At 43.9% G+C, this 14,254-nt stretch overlaps 1 protein-coding gene across 1 annotated transcript in view; it reads left to right on the top strand.

The window, feature by feature from the left end:
* The window catches only part of DOCK5 (dedicator of cytokinesis 5), a 191,311-nt gene that overhangs the window by 98,457 nt on the left and 78,600 nt on the right, over nt 1-14,254 (top strand). The window contains exons 10-13 of the mRNA XM_084884799.1: nt 2,008-2,137; nt 5,549-5,621; nt 9,069-9,211; nt 11,629-11,754. Of these exons, the coding sequence (XP_084740925.1) occupies nt 2,008-2,137; nt 5,549-5,621; nt 9,069-9,211; nt 11,629-11,754 (472 nt within the window). The remainder of the gene's footprint in view (nt 1-2,007; nt 2,138-5,548; nt 5,622-9,068; nt 9,212-11,628; nt 11,755-14,254) is intronic.

Genomic DNA, 14,254 nt, shown 5'->3' on the forward strand with positions numbered 1-14,254 from the left:
TTCTGTATCTTCACCTCCTGATAAAAGTAGATTAAAAAACACTTAGAACTAACTCTTCCCCAAACCTGCCCCCAACACACAGAGTATATCCTCATTTCTGAGATATGGGAGTTTTCTTCCTAAAATCAAAAGGCATTTATCAGTCACTGTGTACCTTATAAAGAAAACACATTTCAAGAAGCCATTGTTGGGCCCTGGCTTCAGGTTCCATCCTCGGTTGAGGCAAACCAATAGATGTTTCTCTCTTTCTCCCTCTCCCTTCCTCTCTCTAAAAATCAATGGAAACGTATCCTTGGGTGAAGATTTAAAAAAGCGTTATTGAATCTTTGGTCCATCTTCTAATCAGTTCTGCGTAGCTGCAATTCATCGCCCTCCCCCATTCCTCCCACCAGCTATGATCTTCTTGTATATACAGGTCATGTCCAGCCTTTTCACTTAAAAGAGTGTAGTGATCATTTCCTGGGTCATAAAGCCTTGTTCAAAACCTTATCAATGATTGCATATTGTTAAGTAACTAGGGGCCCGTTGCAGGAAGATTTCTGTAAGCAGCCGCTGCAGCTTCGCACGCCGCCTGCACCGCCCGCACTTTCCCTCTGGCAGCCACCTTGCTTTCCACTTTCCCTCCCTTTTCCTTTTATGCTGTCTTCAGCCTTCACTCCTCCCTCCCTCCATGTATGCAAATTACCTGCCATCTTTGTTGGGTTAATTTGCATACTCGCTCTATTGGCTGTGGACGTCGCGAAGATATGGTCAATTAGCATTTTTCTCTTTTATTGGTGTAGATATGGATGTGCTACAATTTATCTAACAAGTCACCTAGAGCCATTATCTCTCTCTTAATAGAAGCCTTACAAAACCAAGAGTAGAAATTCAAGGTTGATATTATCATTGTAATGTATTCCTATGTTGGAGATTTAAGTAAATTACAGAGCATGGATTTGGAATGATTGTTTAAAAAGTAATTCTTGGTTCAGTAAAAAGGCCTTGGACAGCTGTTTCATGAAAAGAATTTGGGATGTAATCCAATTCTGCTTGGTGCTAAAGTGAATGAGATATGAGAGCTCATTCATGGGTTTCTCACCCATCCTTACAAGGTTTTGAGTTTGATTTCTGGTCAGGACACATATTTATGTTTCAGGTTCAATCCCAAATCAGGGCATGTATGGGAGACAACTGATTAATGTTTTTCTCTCACATTGATGTTTCTCTTTCTCCTGCTCCTGTTTCTCTAAAATTATTATTTTTTAAATCCTCCAGTGAAGATTAAAAAGAAAAAGAATACAAACTAGCGTAGAACATGAGCTACAAAGAAACAGATATTTCATCTACACATCACTTATCAATCAACATGCACCCAGGAGCTCTCAGTGATGCCTCCCAAAGCAGATGAACAGTTACAGAAAGCGCTGCACGTAGATGTCTGTGTTATAGTTGCCTTGCAGGCTTGTTGGGAAAATGAAATGAAACCAGCATGTGTGGTTACCCAATAAAAGTCAGCACCACACGCATTTTAATCTCATTAGACACTGAAATGCACCCTGTACTCAGATACATCTTGGCAACATATAAAGTAGCCATGACAAGTGTTCTGATCTTTAAATACACTGCTTAAATGGATGGACTAGGGTACTTTAGATTAAATATGATCTGATTTATAAATTTGAAGTAGGAACTGGGGAATAAATGTTTTTCTGCTGTTGAATAGTCATTTTTTTTTTTTTCTGAAAAATAGTCATTTTTTTCTTGGGTGCATAGGGAGAAGAGAGCAGGCATTTTGATCTTTCAGCAATGGGAAATGTACTCTGAATGGTACTCTGTTGTAGAGTGAGATTAAAAAGAGGAGAGGGTGGGAAGGGGCTGGGAGGAGGGGAGGAAAGGAGGAGATAATAGAGGATACCTGGGATACTATCAATAATTAAAATATATTTTAAAAAATAAAAAATAAAAAGAGGTACAAAGATGACAGGTGATTCAGTGTGGCCCCTTTGACGCCCTCTGCTTCTCTAGGACCTCAGCAGCACAGACCTCATCCGGCCCCGCATCAGCCTGGTGTGCCAGATTATCCGGGTGGGCCGCATGGAGCTGAAGGAGGGCAAAAAGCATACCTGTGGGCTGCGAAGACCCTTTGGAGTAGCAGGTATGGAAAGACCCAGAGACAGATGTAGAATGGTGTAGCCGCTGTGAAAGCAGCGCAGGAGGTCTCAAAAAATTAAACATAGCCTGGCTGGTATGTCTCCATGATTGAGTATTGACCCATGAGCCAGGAGGCTGAGGTTCAGTTCCGGTTGTAGGCTTGATCCCCAGTAGGAGGCATACAGGAGGCAGCCAATCAATGATTCTCTCTCATCATTGATGTTTCTACCCCTCTTCCCCTCTCCCTTCCTCTCTGAAATCAATAAATACATAGTTTTTAAACAAATTAAACATAGAACTTCTAATACATCTATCCCTCTTGTGGTTGTATACCCAAAAGGATTAAGATCAAGATCTCATGGAAAGAACTGTACATTTCATGTTCACTGCAACATTATTCACAATAGCCAAAAGGTGGGAGCAACCCAGGAACCCAGTGATGGACGGATGGGATAAACAAAATGTGGTATGTCCATACACTGAATTATATTCAGCCTCAAAAGGAAGACGGGAATTCTGACGCCTGCTACAGCTTGGATGATCCATGAAGTTATTATACCAAGTGAAAACAAGTCAGTCATAAAAAAATAAATGATTTGACTATATGATTCCACTTACATGAAGTATGTATAGAATGGTTAAATTCATAGAGAAAGTAGAATGGTAGTTGCCAAGGGCTGGAGGACAGGAACTCCCCTGGAGTTAGTGTTTAATGGGGACAGAGTTTCTGCCTGGGGGGATGACACATTGTGGAGGTGGGTGGTGGCTGCACAACCAACCTTCTGAATGTGTGCCGTGCCAGCACAGCCAAGGGTTCGGCGAGCCTGAGAGGGGGCGGCAAAGGATGAAGAAAAGACAGACAAAGAGAATAAGCTGGGTCTAGGTGGATCTCCTGTGCCTGGCTGAGGCCACAGAGAGGGATCCAGAAGGCAAGCAGAGCCTTTATTTTATAGCCAGAGGTAAACAAGGTAGTGGTCACCATAGTTACAATGTTCTTGTGAGTTTCACTTGTTTTGGCAGCACTTGCTGCACCTCCCACAGCCCATTAGCTACCCAGGAAGGATCTAGGGAGTGTCATAAGGTCAAGCTTAATTATGCTAAGAGGGCTGAGCCCTCTAAACTGGGGCTTGTTTGTGGCTTTGCCAGCAGGTCAGTCTGAGGCTTAACCCTACATGAGTGGACTTCATGCCACAGAACTGCCCACTTGAATTGGCCCTGGCTGGGGGTGGGGGGCTCAAGTGGTTGGAGCATTGTCCTGGGCCAGCACAGTGTCCTGCACGCGGCAGGCCCTCCGTCCTGCCTCGGAATACCGTCCCTGCCTGCGATTACTGATGTTAGTCCAGTGAAATTGTCCCTGTCCAGGAAATTTACTCTTCAAAGGCAGCACTGTGTTTGTAACTGCGTTCAGAGAGGATCCATGGCTTAAATCAAACCCTACCACCTTCCAGGAGGCCCTTCCTTTCCCCTGTAGTTTGTTAAATGGAGGAAATATATTTTCAGTCTCCGGTTGAAATTTTGGTCACTAGGTAGTTTTGAAAGCCATCAGTGAAATGTCATAATTTTGCTCCTGGAACAAGGGCCCAGAAACCCCATGTTACTGGGGTTGTGCGGGTAATGAGGCGGCCTCTATATCCTGAGGGACTGTCTGTCTTCATCCCCAGTCCAGCCCTGCCCTCCAGCTGCTGCTCCAGGGCTGGCAGTCTGTGACCAGAGGGCACCGCATCACCTCCGGAGAGAGAATTTAAGTGAAGTCCCAGAGAAGGCAAGAGGCTGGCCCAGGGCAATGGCCATCTATTGATCTAAGGCCGTGGTTGGCAAACTCATTAGTCAACAGAGCCAAATATCAACAATACAAGGATTGAAATTTCTTTTGAGAGCCACATTTTTAAAACTTAAACTTCTTCTAATGCCACTTCTTCAAAATAGACTCGCCCAGGCCGTGGTTTATTTGTGGAAGAGCCACACTCAAGGGGCCAAAGAGCCGCATGTGGCTTGCGGGCCGCAGTTTGCCAACCACGGATCTAAGACGTTAAGGCATAATAGAGGTCATTGTCATTCAGAGTGAGCCAATGAAATTGGGAGAACATCAAGCAGGAATGTTTAGTAGTTGTTTTTCTGTATCAGGGTGTGTGTGTGTGTGTGTGTGTGTGTGTTCAGGGCATGGGGTGTGATGGCAAGGGAGAGATTTCCTTGCTTTGACCCTCGATGCCCAGCATCAGCAGAGCTTAGGAGTAACTAGATGTGGCAAAGACAAACTGCCTATTGGTTGTTTTTTTGGGGGGGGCGGGGGGAGAAGTGAGAGGGGGTGTCAAATATAAGTGTCGCAGGTTTGCTGTGTTATTTGTACAATTTTGCGGGGTTCCACTGAAGGCTGACAGCAGGGGGGTGCTGCGCCCTGCCTCTCTCTGTGGGCCCTGCCGGATTTCAGCAGCTGGAGAACGGCCCGCGTACTTCCGTAAACAGCGGGGGATTGTTAGGTTCAGTGATTTGGCCCTGTAATCACTTTTGGCTCAGACCTTGGCTTGAACACTTAAAACTGCTGACCTAGGGCAGGTTCCTTACCTGGGCTGTGCTCAGTTTCTCATCGCTTCAAGTAGAGCTCACAGTGTCTGCATACGGGAGATAATGTATATACGTACGTGAGAGGCTTAGGGCAATACTGTATTTATTGCGCTCCTTGCCATGGAAAAGCAGGCCTCTCTGGGATCCTCCAGGCCTGGGGCTGGCACTCTGGCTTCCCTTCGTTCAAGTGTGAGTCAGGTGAGAAGATGGTGAACCACTTCAAGTCCTGCGGTTCCCTCTCAGGCCTCTTCCTCTGTCGCCACTTGTGCCCAAAATGTGTGTTCTCTGGACCTTTGAACGCAGGCTCACTCAAAAGCCATCAGAGTGTCCAATATCTCAAGAATTTAGCAGCTGAGCCAAAACCGGTTTGGCTCAGTGGATAGAGCGTCGGCCTGAGGACTGAAAGGTTCCAGGTTCGATTCCGGTCAAGGGCACGTACCTTGGTTGCGGGCACATCCCCAGTAGAGGGTGTGCAAGAGGCAGCTGATTGATGTTTCTCTCTCATCGATGTTTCTAACTCTCTATCCCTTTTCTCTCTGTGAAAATATATATATATATATTTTTAAAAAGTTATTTAAAAAAAAAGAATTTAGTGGCTGGGTCTTGTAGGACTTAGAAAAAGGACTGGTTTGCAGGGTTATCAGAAAATCTGAGCCCCTGCAGGGGGCAGCTCCAGTCCGTGCTCTTTGCTGGGCTGGCACCCTGGGAATCCCTGTTGGCGCAGAAACCGATGTCTCTGATGTGGCATCTCCCTCCCCCAGAGTCCTAAGCCGCGGACGCCCTTAGCTCTCCATAGGAACCCATTGAGGCCTGAAGTCACTACTGTCCTTCATTAAACCTATCTTCCTCCTAGTGATGGACATCACCGACATCATCCGGGGGAAGGTGGATGATGAAGAAAAGCAGCATTTCATTCCCTTCCAACAGTAAGTACTCGGTCGTTTGTCCCAGCCGACTTGGGACCCGGATTAGCCCTTGGAATGGGGTTAACGCAGAGCCAGGCGCGAACCACCTGCTTAGAGAAGGAAGGTTGTCAGAGAGGAGCTGGTGGGAGACTTCATGCCAAGTCCTTGACACTGGATGCCAATTGCAGGGTGTAAACAGAGCTTTGCTGAGTCTACCGAAATGATGATAGGAACATAAGGGACAAACCTGTGTCTGAACTACAAACCAGAGCATAAGTGTCAGAAATGCCAGAGATGTCTGTGTGTGTCACCAGGTGTCATGGAAGACAAGGGAATCAGGTAGGACAGCGCAGGCTTCTCAAAACGGGCACACACAGGCGAGCCACCTGAGACCTCCTTAGAATATAGAAGGTCTCAAGTTCAGCTAACAAGCTCAAGTTCATCCAGGTGATGCTCATGCTGCTAGTCAGGGATCACACCTGGAGTAGCGAGGTTCAGGAGGTGTGAGAGTGAACCCAGTCTGAAGTTCCTGCAAATTGAGGAAACGCCAGCTGGGAGAACATGCAGGGGTTCCCTGAGGAGCTTGACTAGAGTCAGCCTCCATACTGAGCTCGAGACGGAGCCCATGTGGGCCGCTGGGGAGCAAGTCTCAGTCCCCACACCTCTGAGGAAGCACCTGTGTGAGCGCTAGGCCTGGCCCCTGCAGCCAGGCTCTGCCTAGCCCGTGCACAGGTGGTGGCTTAGGCGAGGAGGGGGCGTTGCTGGGACTGACTCCCAACAGCTTAGTTGTGTCAGTGACAGAAGGTGATTAAGCTTGTAGCTGTTACAACAGATCGATAATGACAAATTATGACAAATTGAAAAATCTACAAACCAGCCCGAGGATATTTATATTAATATATATTTTATTAGTAATAAATAATATGAGATCAACATAATTTGATGAACAAGAGTAGATCCAGAGACAAATGGCAGGGGAAGTGGGGGTTAGAGAGCAATCAAAGGATTTGTATGCATGCATATTAGCATAACCAGTGGGCACAGACACTGGGGCGCTGGGGGCTTGCCCAAGGTGGGAATGGCTTTGGGGGGGGGGTGTCAATCGGGGAAAAGGAGATATATGTAAAACGTTAGATAATAAATAAATAATATGATTATCTTATTTTTAAATTATTTTGGAAAAATAATAATAAATCAGCAGAGAAAGACAAGTTATGCAAAAAATGTGAAAATTAGCTAGCCATTTAAGAAACATAAATTAGAACCTTGTCTCAAAACTTAAACCAGTGTAAATCCTGATGATGAAACATACATGTAAGAGCCTAAATATTAAAATTCTGAGTTTCAGATAATAATGTTTTATGAGAGGCTTTTGAGTCAGACACCAAAGATTCGATTGGGAAAAAAAAATTGATAGGTTTAGCCACATAAAAATTTTAAGCAACTTATACATAGAAAAAAAGTAACAAATCTTCGTAATGGGTATGGAGTATTTTTAATACATGGAGAATGAATAGAGGTTCTGAAGGACCTACAAAAAAGCACCCATAAATGGCCTATAAATTCATTGAGAATCTATAAAATGCAAATTATATAATGAGGTTTAGTTTTTGGCGTGACCCAATTTAAAAAATATATAAGATACCAAGTGTGGGGTGGGTGTAAGGAAACATATATTACTTTTATATATGCATTTCTCTAGTAGCATACAACCTATATACTGATCCACCAAAAACATGGTGAGGTAGATATTATATGTAGCTTAGTGCTAATTTGAATTATGAGATAACTTTCAAACTCATCAATGCTGCTCCTAATATAATTATCTACACATATTTAGATCTATTAAGATATAACCTATTATATGATTAACATAATATATTTAAATATATTACAATTTTATATTAATACATTATATTAAGTGTATTAAATATGTTAATATATTCTTATATAATTAGTAAATATTAAATAAGTAAGATATGTAGAATAAATATGTTTAAATATAAAATGTAACACATTGAAGCAGCCACACCTGTAGGTTTCTTGGTGTAAAAAATAAAATAAAATGTTACATATTACTGAATTAAATATATACAAATATATTTATGTAAAAATAATTTTCTATCCATGAATGTTCTTATTATACATGTATTAGTATACATTACTATTAGCTATATGCATAATAGGAGCAGCGTTTCTGACTGTGAAAGTTATATGAAATATATAATGTGACCTAGTATGTTATATATGTGAGTGGGTAAGTGAAAGGGGCAGCATTTATGGATATGAAAGTTATTCTGCTCCATATATAATATAATAAATATACCTAAAACAGGTGCGGCATTATGGCTTTGAGAGCTGGTTATCTCAAAGGTACTTCTGTATATTGGCTTCACCTGGGAGGGGATTCTCCCTTTGATGCGTGCCTCCCTCTGAATTTCTGCACCAGCTCCGTGTAGAGCCGTGGCGAGCCAGTGCTCCTGAGCTTGCCCTGTCAGAACGCATGCTCTGGCTCGGAGGTGACCGGCCCTAATTTGACTACCACTCATTGTGCGGCAAAGCTACTGTAAAGCTTTCTCCATGCAAACTGCAGCCTGTGGCATTTAACTCCGAAGACTTATGGCATTTGCTTTTATAACTTACCCCCAAACGGTACAGTGTATTACAAGAGAGTTTTACTGGTCTATGTGCACCCTGCTCGTCCATCTCAGAGAGTGCCATTTGAAAGCAACTCCATGACAGCAAGCCCACTTTCAGCGATGTGTCGCAGTGTCCCTGTATTGTCAGCGTACAGATCTGAACCCCGCAGGGCAAGCTGGCCTGCAGAGTGGGCCCAGAAGACTGGGGAGCATTGTGCTGCACCGGGCCATGTGTAGTGGCTGGTGGCGCTGGGCTGTCAGCAGGATGGGGCTGTGTTAGATCGCCTGCCCAAGCCTCAGGCTGATGTGACCAGGGACGTGAGTCTTGTTCCCTGGTGCCTGCGCGGCTGCAGCCCTACATACAGTGTCACAGGGGAATCTGAGAACGCACCCCGAAGCCCGCACACATACTGTCTGGGACATGGAGCGTTGGCACCCATGGGGCCTTCGGGGCACATGATTAGGGCCCTCTCCTTACAGTAGAGGACACTGGGGCCCCTGGGGAGAGAGATGGGCTCGCTGCCAAGAGCCAGAACTGGAGGCCTGGCCTCCTGGCCCTCCCTGGTCCTTCTCCAGAGCCCTCAGCAGCCTCTCCCTCTCAGGAATTGCCGTCCATTTTACTTGTTCACACTTGGCCTTCAGTTGTATTTGTTCTTGGGTATGTTTCTTCTTCTTCTTTGTCCCACATCATTTGCAAGATGAATTTGGTGCCTACACCAGGCACCCAGAGGAAAAAGAAGAAAAGATGAGAAGAGTCTCCTCGTTAGCTGTGCTTCGTGCTACAGAAACGGCCTTATTTTCACTCACCTCTCACCTCTGACCTCCCCAGAATCGCCATGGAAACCTATATCCGGCAGAGGCAGCTAATCATGTCGCCCCTGATAACGTCCCAGGTGATCGGGGAAAATGAGCCACTCACCTCAGTCCTGAATAAAGTGATAGCGGCGAAGGAAGTCAACCACAAAGGACAAGGTACAGTGTGCACTCCGCTGGGTGGGCGGGGCGGGCGGGGCGGGCGGGGCGGGCATACAGAGCCTGGCCTGGAACTCCCGCCCTTCCACTGCCTCCTCTGGGGGCTGCCCACCTCAGCTTCCTGCTGAAGGCATTTCATAATGAAGAGCATCCAGAATGCGCCCATCACAGCTCTAGGTGAATGCACAGACAGAGAATTTTGAGGATAACTATGTCCCACGCTCTGAATATGTTTATCCCATTTCCTAAAATTGAGAGCAAGGAGACCAAAGCAACATGTAGCAATGTAAAATAATTGGCTGTCTAGCAAAATGTTTTCAGTTGTTTTTAGTGCTTCATATGTTCTGTTGACATCATTTTAACCAGGATAAATTCTGCTTATTGAAACTGCATTTTAAATTCAAAATAATAAGGGGAAATAGTTAAAATTTTAAATTTAAATACCAAGATGGTGATGGTTGTGGGATAATTTTTGAGGATTGAGTAATTTTTGTTTACCCACCCCATAATTGTCTTGCAAAGTGTAGGCAATCAGAAGACACATTGTTTTCAGCATATTTAATTTCCCCTATATTAACAATTATTCTTTATCCTGAGTGGGAAAGACATGTGAGGAACTGTTAAAAAATTAAAACAAATAACTATATTTCTGTTGTTTTGGAATTTCTAACCTTAAGATATAATTTGTTAGAGTAAAAAAACCCTTACACTAAATAGATATTCTGTATATATATCTTACTTTAACAAAACTGGGAAAAGGTCTTTTTTGCTGCTTAGCAAATCAAACACTATTCAAATGTTTTTATGCTCTTCACAAATATTTTTTGTGGTTGCATGATATTCCATTTCTTGGATTTCAGAAAATGAAATCTCCTAGGTAGAACTTAAGTGTTCTCTAATTTGCCACCGCTGTAAGTGTAAATAACTCTACTATAACTATCTTTATATTATACATCAGCTTTCCCCGTATTCAGGATTGCTGCCTCCAAAAAGTTCCCAGAAGTAGGATTTCTGGGTCAAGTGATGGCAACAAACTTAACCTTGGAAACAAAGCTATAGACTTCTACCCGTGGGCACTAATTACCACCTTGTCCACTTTGCCAACTGATGCTTAAAAATCCTTACCTGTTTGGAAGGTTAAAAGTAGACTTCCATGTACTTCTCTTAAATAAGTAAAAAACAACAACACAAAAATACAACTCTTCATGTGTATTTGTGAGTTTTCTAAAGTTTTCCTTCTTAGCACTTTATATAATAAAGATAATCTTACTTAGGACACATTTTTCAGTTTTCAGTTTGCCATATAGTTATAAACTTCTTATGTTTCCCTGGGAATTGTCTATTCATGTCTTATTTATTTGTAAGGGTCTTAATGTTTTTTCTTCTAATGAGTAGTATAAATTCCTAACTATTTATAAGTATTTCACCACTTTATAGTGTACTTTTTATTTTTATAAATATCAAAATTTTTAGTTTATATAGATAATTGTTTTGCTTCTATGATTTCATTTGTTTACTTGAAAAAATGATTCATTCTCAGAGATGTAATGACTACCTTTAATTTCCTGTCTTTTTTCATATTAGGAATTTATTTTAATCAAAATGTGAGGTGAGGAATTAGATAGATTCTGTTCTATGTAGCAGCACATTTAAGAAATTGTTGTGTGTTTTTTCCATAATTTGATGCGCCTCTTTTGCTGTCCTATATAATAAAAGGCTAATATGCCAATTGACCAAATGGTGGAATGACCGGTCGCAATGATGTGCACTGAACACTAGGGGGAAGACTCTAAATGCTGGAACTGCCCCTTGGTGGTCAGTGCGCTCCCACAGGTGGAGCACCACTCAGCCAGAAGCCGGGTTCACGGATGGTGAGCACACTGGCTATGGCAGGAGCCTCTCTTGCCTAGGCAGCAGCACTAAGGATGTCCGTCTGCGGGCTTGGGAGCGGGCCTAAGCCATCAGTCAGACATCCCCCAAGGGCACCTGGACTGGGAGAGGGCGCAGGCCGGTCTGAGGACTCCCGACTCCTGCCTCCCACGCCCCCCCCCCCCCCCTCTTAGCGTACAAATGTCATGTTCCGGGGCTCTAGTATATTATAGTACTTAACCTCATGGTTTCCATGGAATCACATAACTTTTTTACCACTGATATCATGTGTTACTAGAGTTTTACAGCATTTTGGTATCTAGCTTCACTCCACCCTCCCAAAAGTAAACATCTGTTCACTTCTCTGTCAAATTCTCAGGAAGTCCTAATGGAGTGTCATTAAGATTATAAATTAACTGGGGGAGAATTTTCATCCAATAACACTGCATCTGTATATCATCATTACAACATACTTTTCTCCGTGTGGGTGTGTGTTTATTATAGAGATCATACGGAGAACTGAAAGTTCATCTTTTATTTCTTTAAAGGACTTTGGGTATCCTTGAAGCTATTGCCAGGTGACCTCCCGCAAGTTCAGAAGAATTTCTCACACTTGGTGGATAGATCAACAGCCATCGCCCGGAAGATGGGCTTTCCTGAAATAATACTTCCAGGTAAACACTTGGCTTGAGTCACCTGCTCTGCTTTTTCTAGGATTCCCTTTTATCAAGTAGTTACTTCTAACAGCACAGTTGAAACAATACAGATTTATTGATTTAGCTATCTGCAGTCAGTTTTATCAAGACAGAGGGAGATACAAACCAGGTTGCCTGAAATACCTTCAAAAGCTACCCAGTGCCCTCTCCGGTGTTTATCAATGGTTAGCATCAGCCTGTGGACTAAAAAGTCTCGGGTTTAATTCCAGTAGGTATCTCTGTTGCAAGTTCCCCAGCCCCGGTAGGGGCACATGTGGGAGGCAATCAGTTGATGTGTCTCTCTCAAGTCAATGTTTCTCTCTCTCCCCTCCTCCCTCCCTTCCACTTTCATTAGAAATCAATGGAAAAATTATCCTTGGGTGAGGATTTAAAAAATTTTTTAAAAAGGCTACCCAGTGTGCAAGGCCACCATAAAGCTTCTGAACGTCACTCAAATTTTCGGTTCGCTCTCTCTTCCTTCTGTTTTCTGCACAAGCCTATCTGCAATGCTTCCCTACCAGTGGTCGGCAAACTCCTTAGTCATCAGAGCCAAATATCAACAGTACAACGATTGAAATTTCTTTCTAGAGCCACCTTTTTTAAACTTAAACTTCTTCTAACACCACGCTTCAAAATAGACTCGCCCAGGCCGTGGTATTTTGTGGAAGAGCCACACTCAAGGGGCCAAAGAGCCGCACATGGCTCGAGAGCCGCAGTTTGCCGACCACTAGCCTAGACCATCGTTACGTGGAACTGAATGGCACAGGTCTTCTGCCCCAAGAAGAATCTGCTTCATTTGCGAGCACCTTTCTTCACCAAGACCTCGCCCGCATCCTGGGCTCCTGGCTGGGGAGCTGCAGGAAGGAGCCGCAGCTCAGGCTCAGCAGGGCCGTCTGCTCCATTTGCTTCAGCTCCTGCTTGTCATTGGGAGTCCCCGCACTTGTGACAGAGAGTAGATACTCTGCAGCTGCAGTTCCTTACTTTAGTTCCATCTGACTTGCCACTGCATGATGGTGATCTGCATATGTGATTTGTTGTATTCAGTGATTTAACCCATTTAATTTCTTCTTCTTCTTCTTTTTTTTTTTTTTTTTTGTTAAGCCAAGGATATTTTTTCCACTGATTTTTAGAAAGAGTGGAAGGGAGATGAAAAGGGAAGGAGAGAGAGAGAAACATCAGTGTGAGAGAGACATCAATTGGTTGCCTCCTGCATATGCCCCAACTGGGGCTGGGGATCAAACCCGCAACCCAGGTATGTGCCCTGGACCAGAATAGTACCTGTGAACACTCCTCAGTGTCTGGGCCAATGCTCTAACCACTGAGGACACTGGCCAGAGCCTATTTAATTTCCTAATCTTCATGTTTAGTAAAAGGAAATGATTCTTTCAAGGAACTTGATATAAAACATAAAATACCACTTTATTGTATTACATGGAGAATTGAGGAAAGCATATGGCTATAAACAAATACTAAAATATGAATATATGAAATGTATTTTATAGGTAGATAGAACATATAAGTAATTAATCTTTGGCATATTAGAAAAATTCTAGAAAACCAAGCTCTTATCTCTTCCATAAAAAATCAGCTTCCTTTTAAAGTATTATAACACAAGGTCTTGTTTCCCCTTTGTGAAGTTAATGAGCTGTAGTAATTTGTTGCTCCCCGGGTGATTCTGGTGATGGGCCAGGTTTGAGAACTATAGAGGTGGACCTGAGTCCCTCACCTTGGAGCTTCCTCTCAGCCCCATTTAAACAGGCCCTTTGCTCCATCCCCTCCAGCAAAGGCGCTCTGCCTCTGCTGGCATCTTCCAGCAGATTCCCGGAAGTGGTTATACTCTCTCTCTCTCTCTCTCTCTCTCTCTCTCTCTCTCTCTCTCTCTCTCTCTCTGTTTTCATACCTGACAGCCACCCTCTGGCCACTCCAGAGTGGCTGTCACTGGAGTCACCAAAGATTGCGGTCACTAGGCCAAAGGATATTTTTTAACGTGTTGGTTGTTTCTGGTATTTCTGCCGCATGTGTCACTTGGTCACTCCTTCATGAAATACTTTCCCTTCATCGTCGGTGACCCACCTCTTCGAGTTCTCCCTGAGGCCTCTGCTAGGCCTCCTGCCACCTTGTCACCTTTTGCTCACCTTCAGATGTGAGCTCCGCTCAGTATTTGGCCCTTACGCCCTGTGTTAGTTTGCTAGGGCTGCCATAACCAAGTCCCACGGACTGGGTGGCTTAAGCCACGGAAGTTTATTTCCTCACAGTCCTGGGGGCTGGAAGTCCATGATGAAAGTGTCAGCAGGTTTGGTTTCCTTGGAGGCCGCTCCCCGTGGCTTACCTGTGGCCACCTTCTCCCTGTGTCCTCACATGGTCGCCCCTTCGTCTGTGTGTCTGTGTCCTAATGCCTTCTCATAAGGACACCCATCATGCTGGATTAGGGCCTAACACGTGACCTCATTTCATTTTACCTTTTAAAGGGCCTGTATCC

Source organism: Pipistrellus hanaki, assembly GCF_964339955.1.
Source record: "Pipistrellus hanaki genome assembly, chromosome: 5".
In the NCBI taxonomy this organism is placed as follows: domain Eukaryota; kingdom Metazoa; phylum Chordata; class Mammalia; order Chiroptera; family Vespertilionidae; genus Pipistrellus; species Pipistrellus hanaki.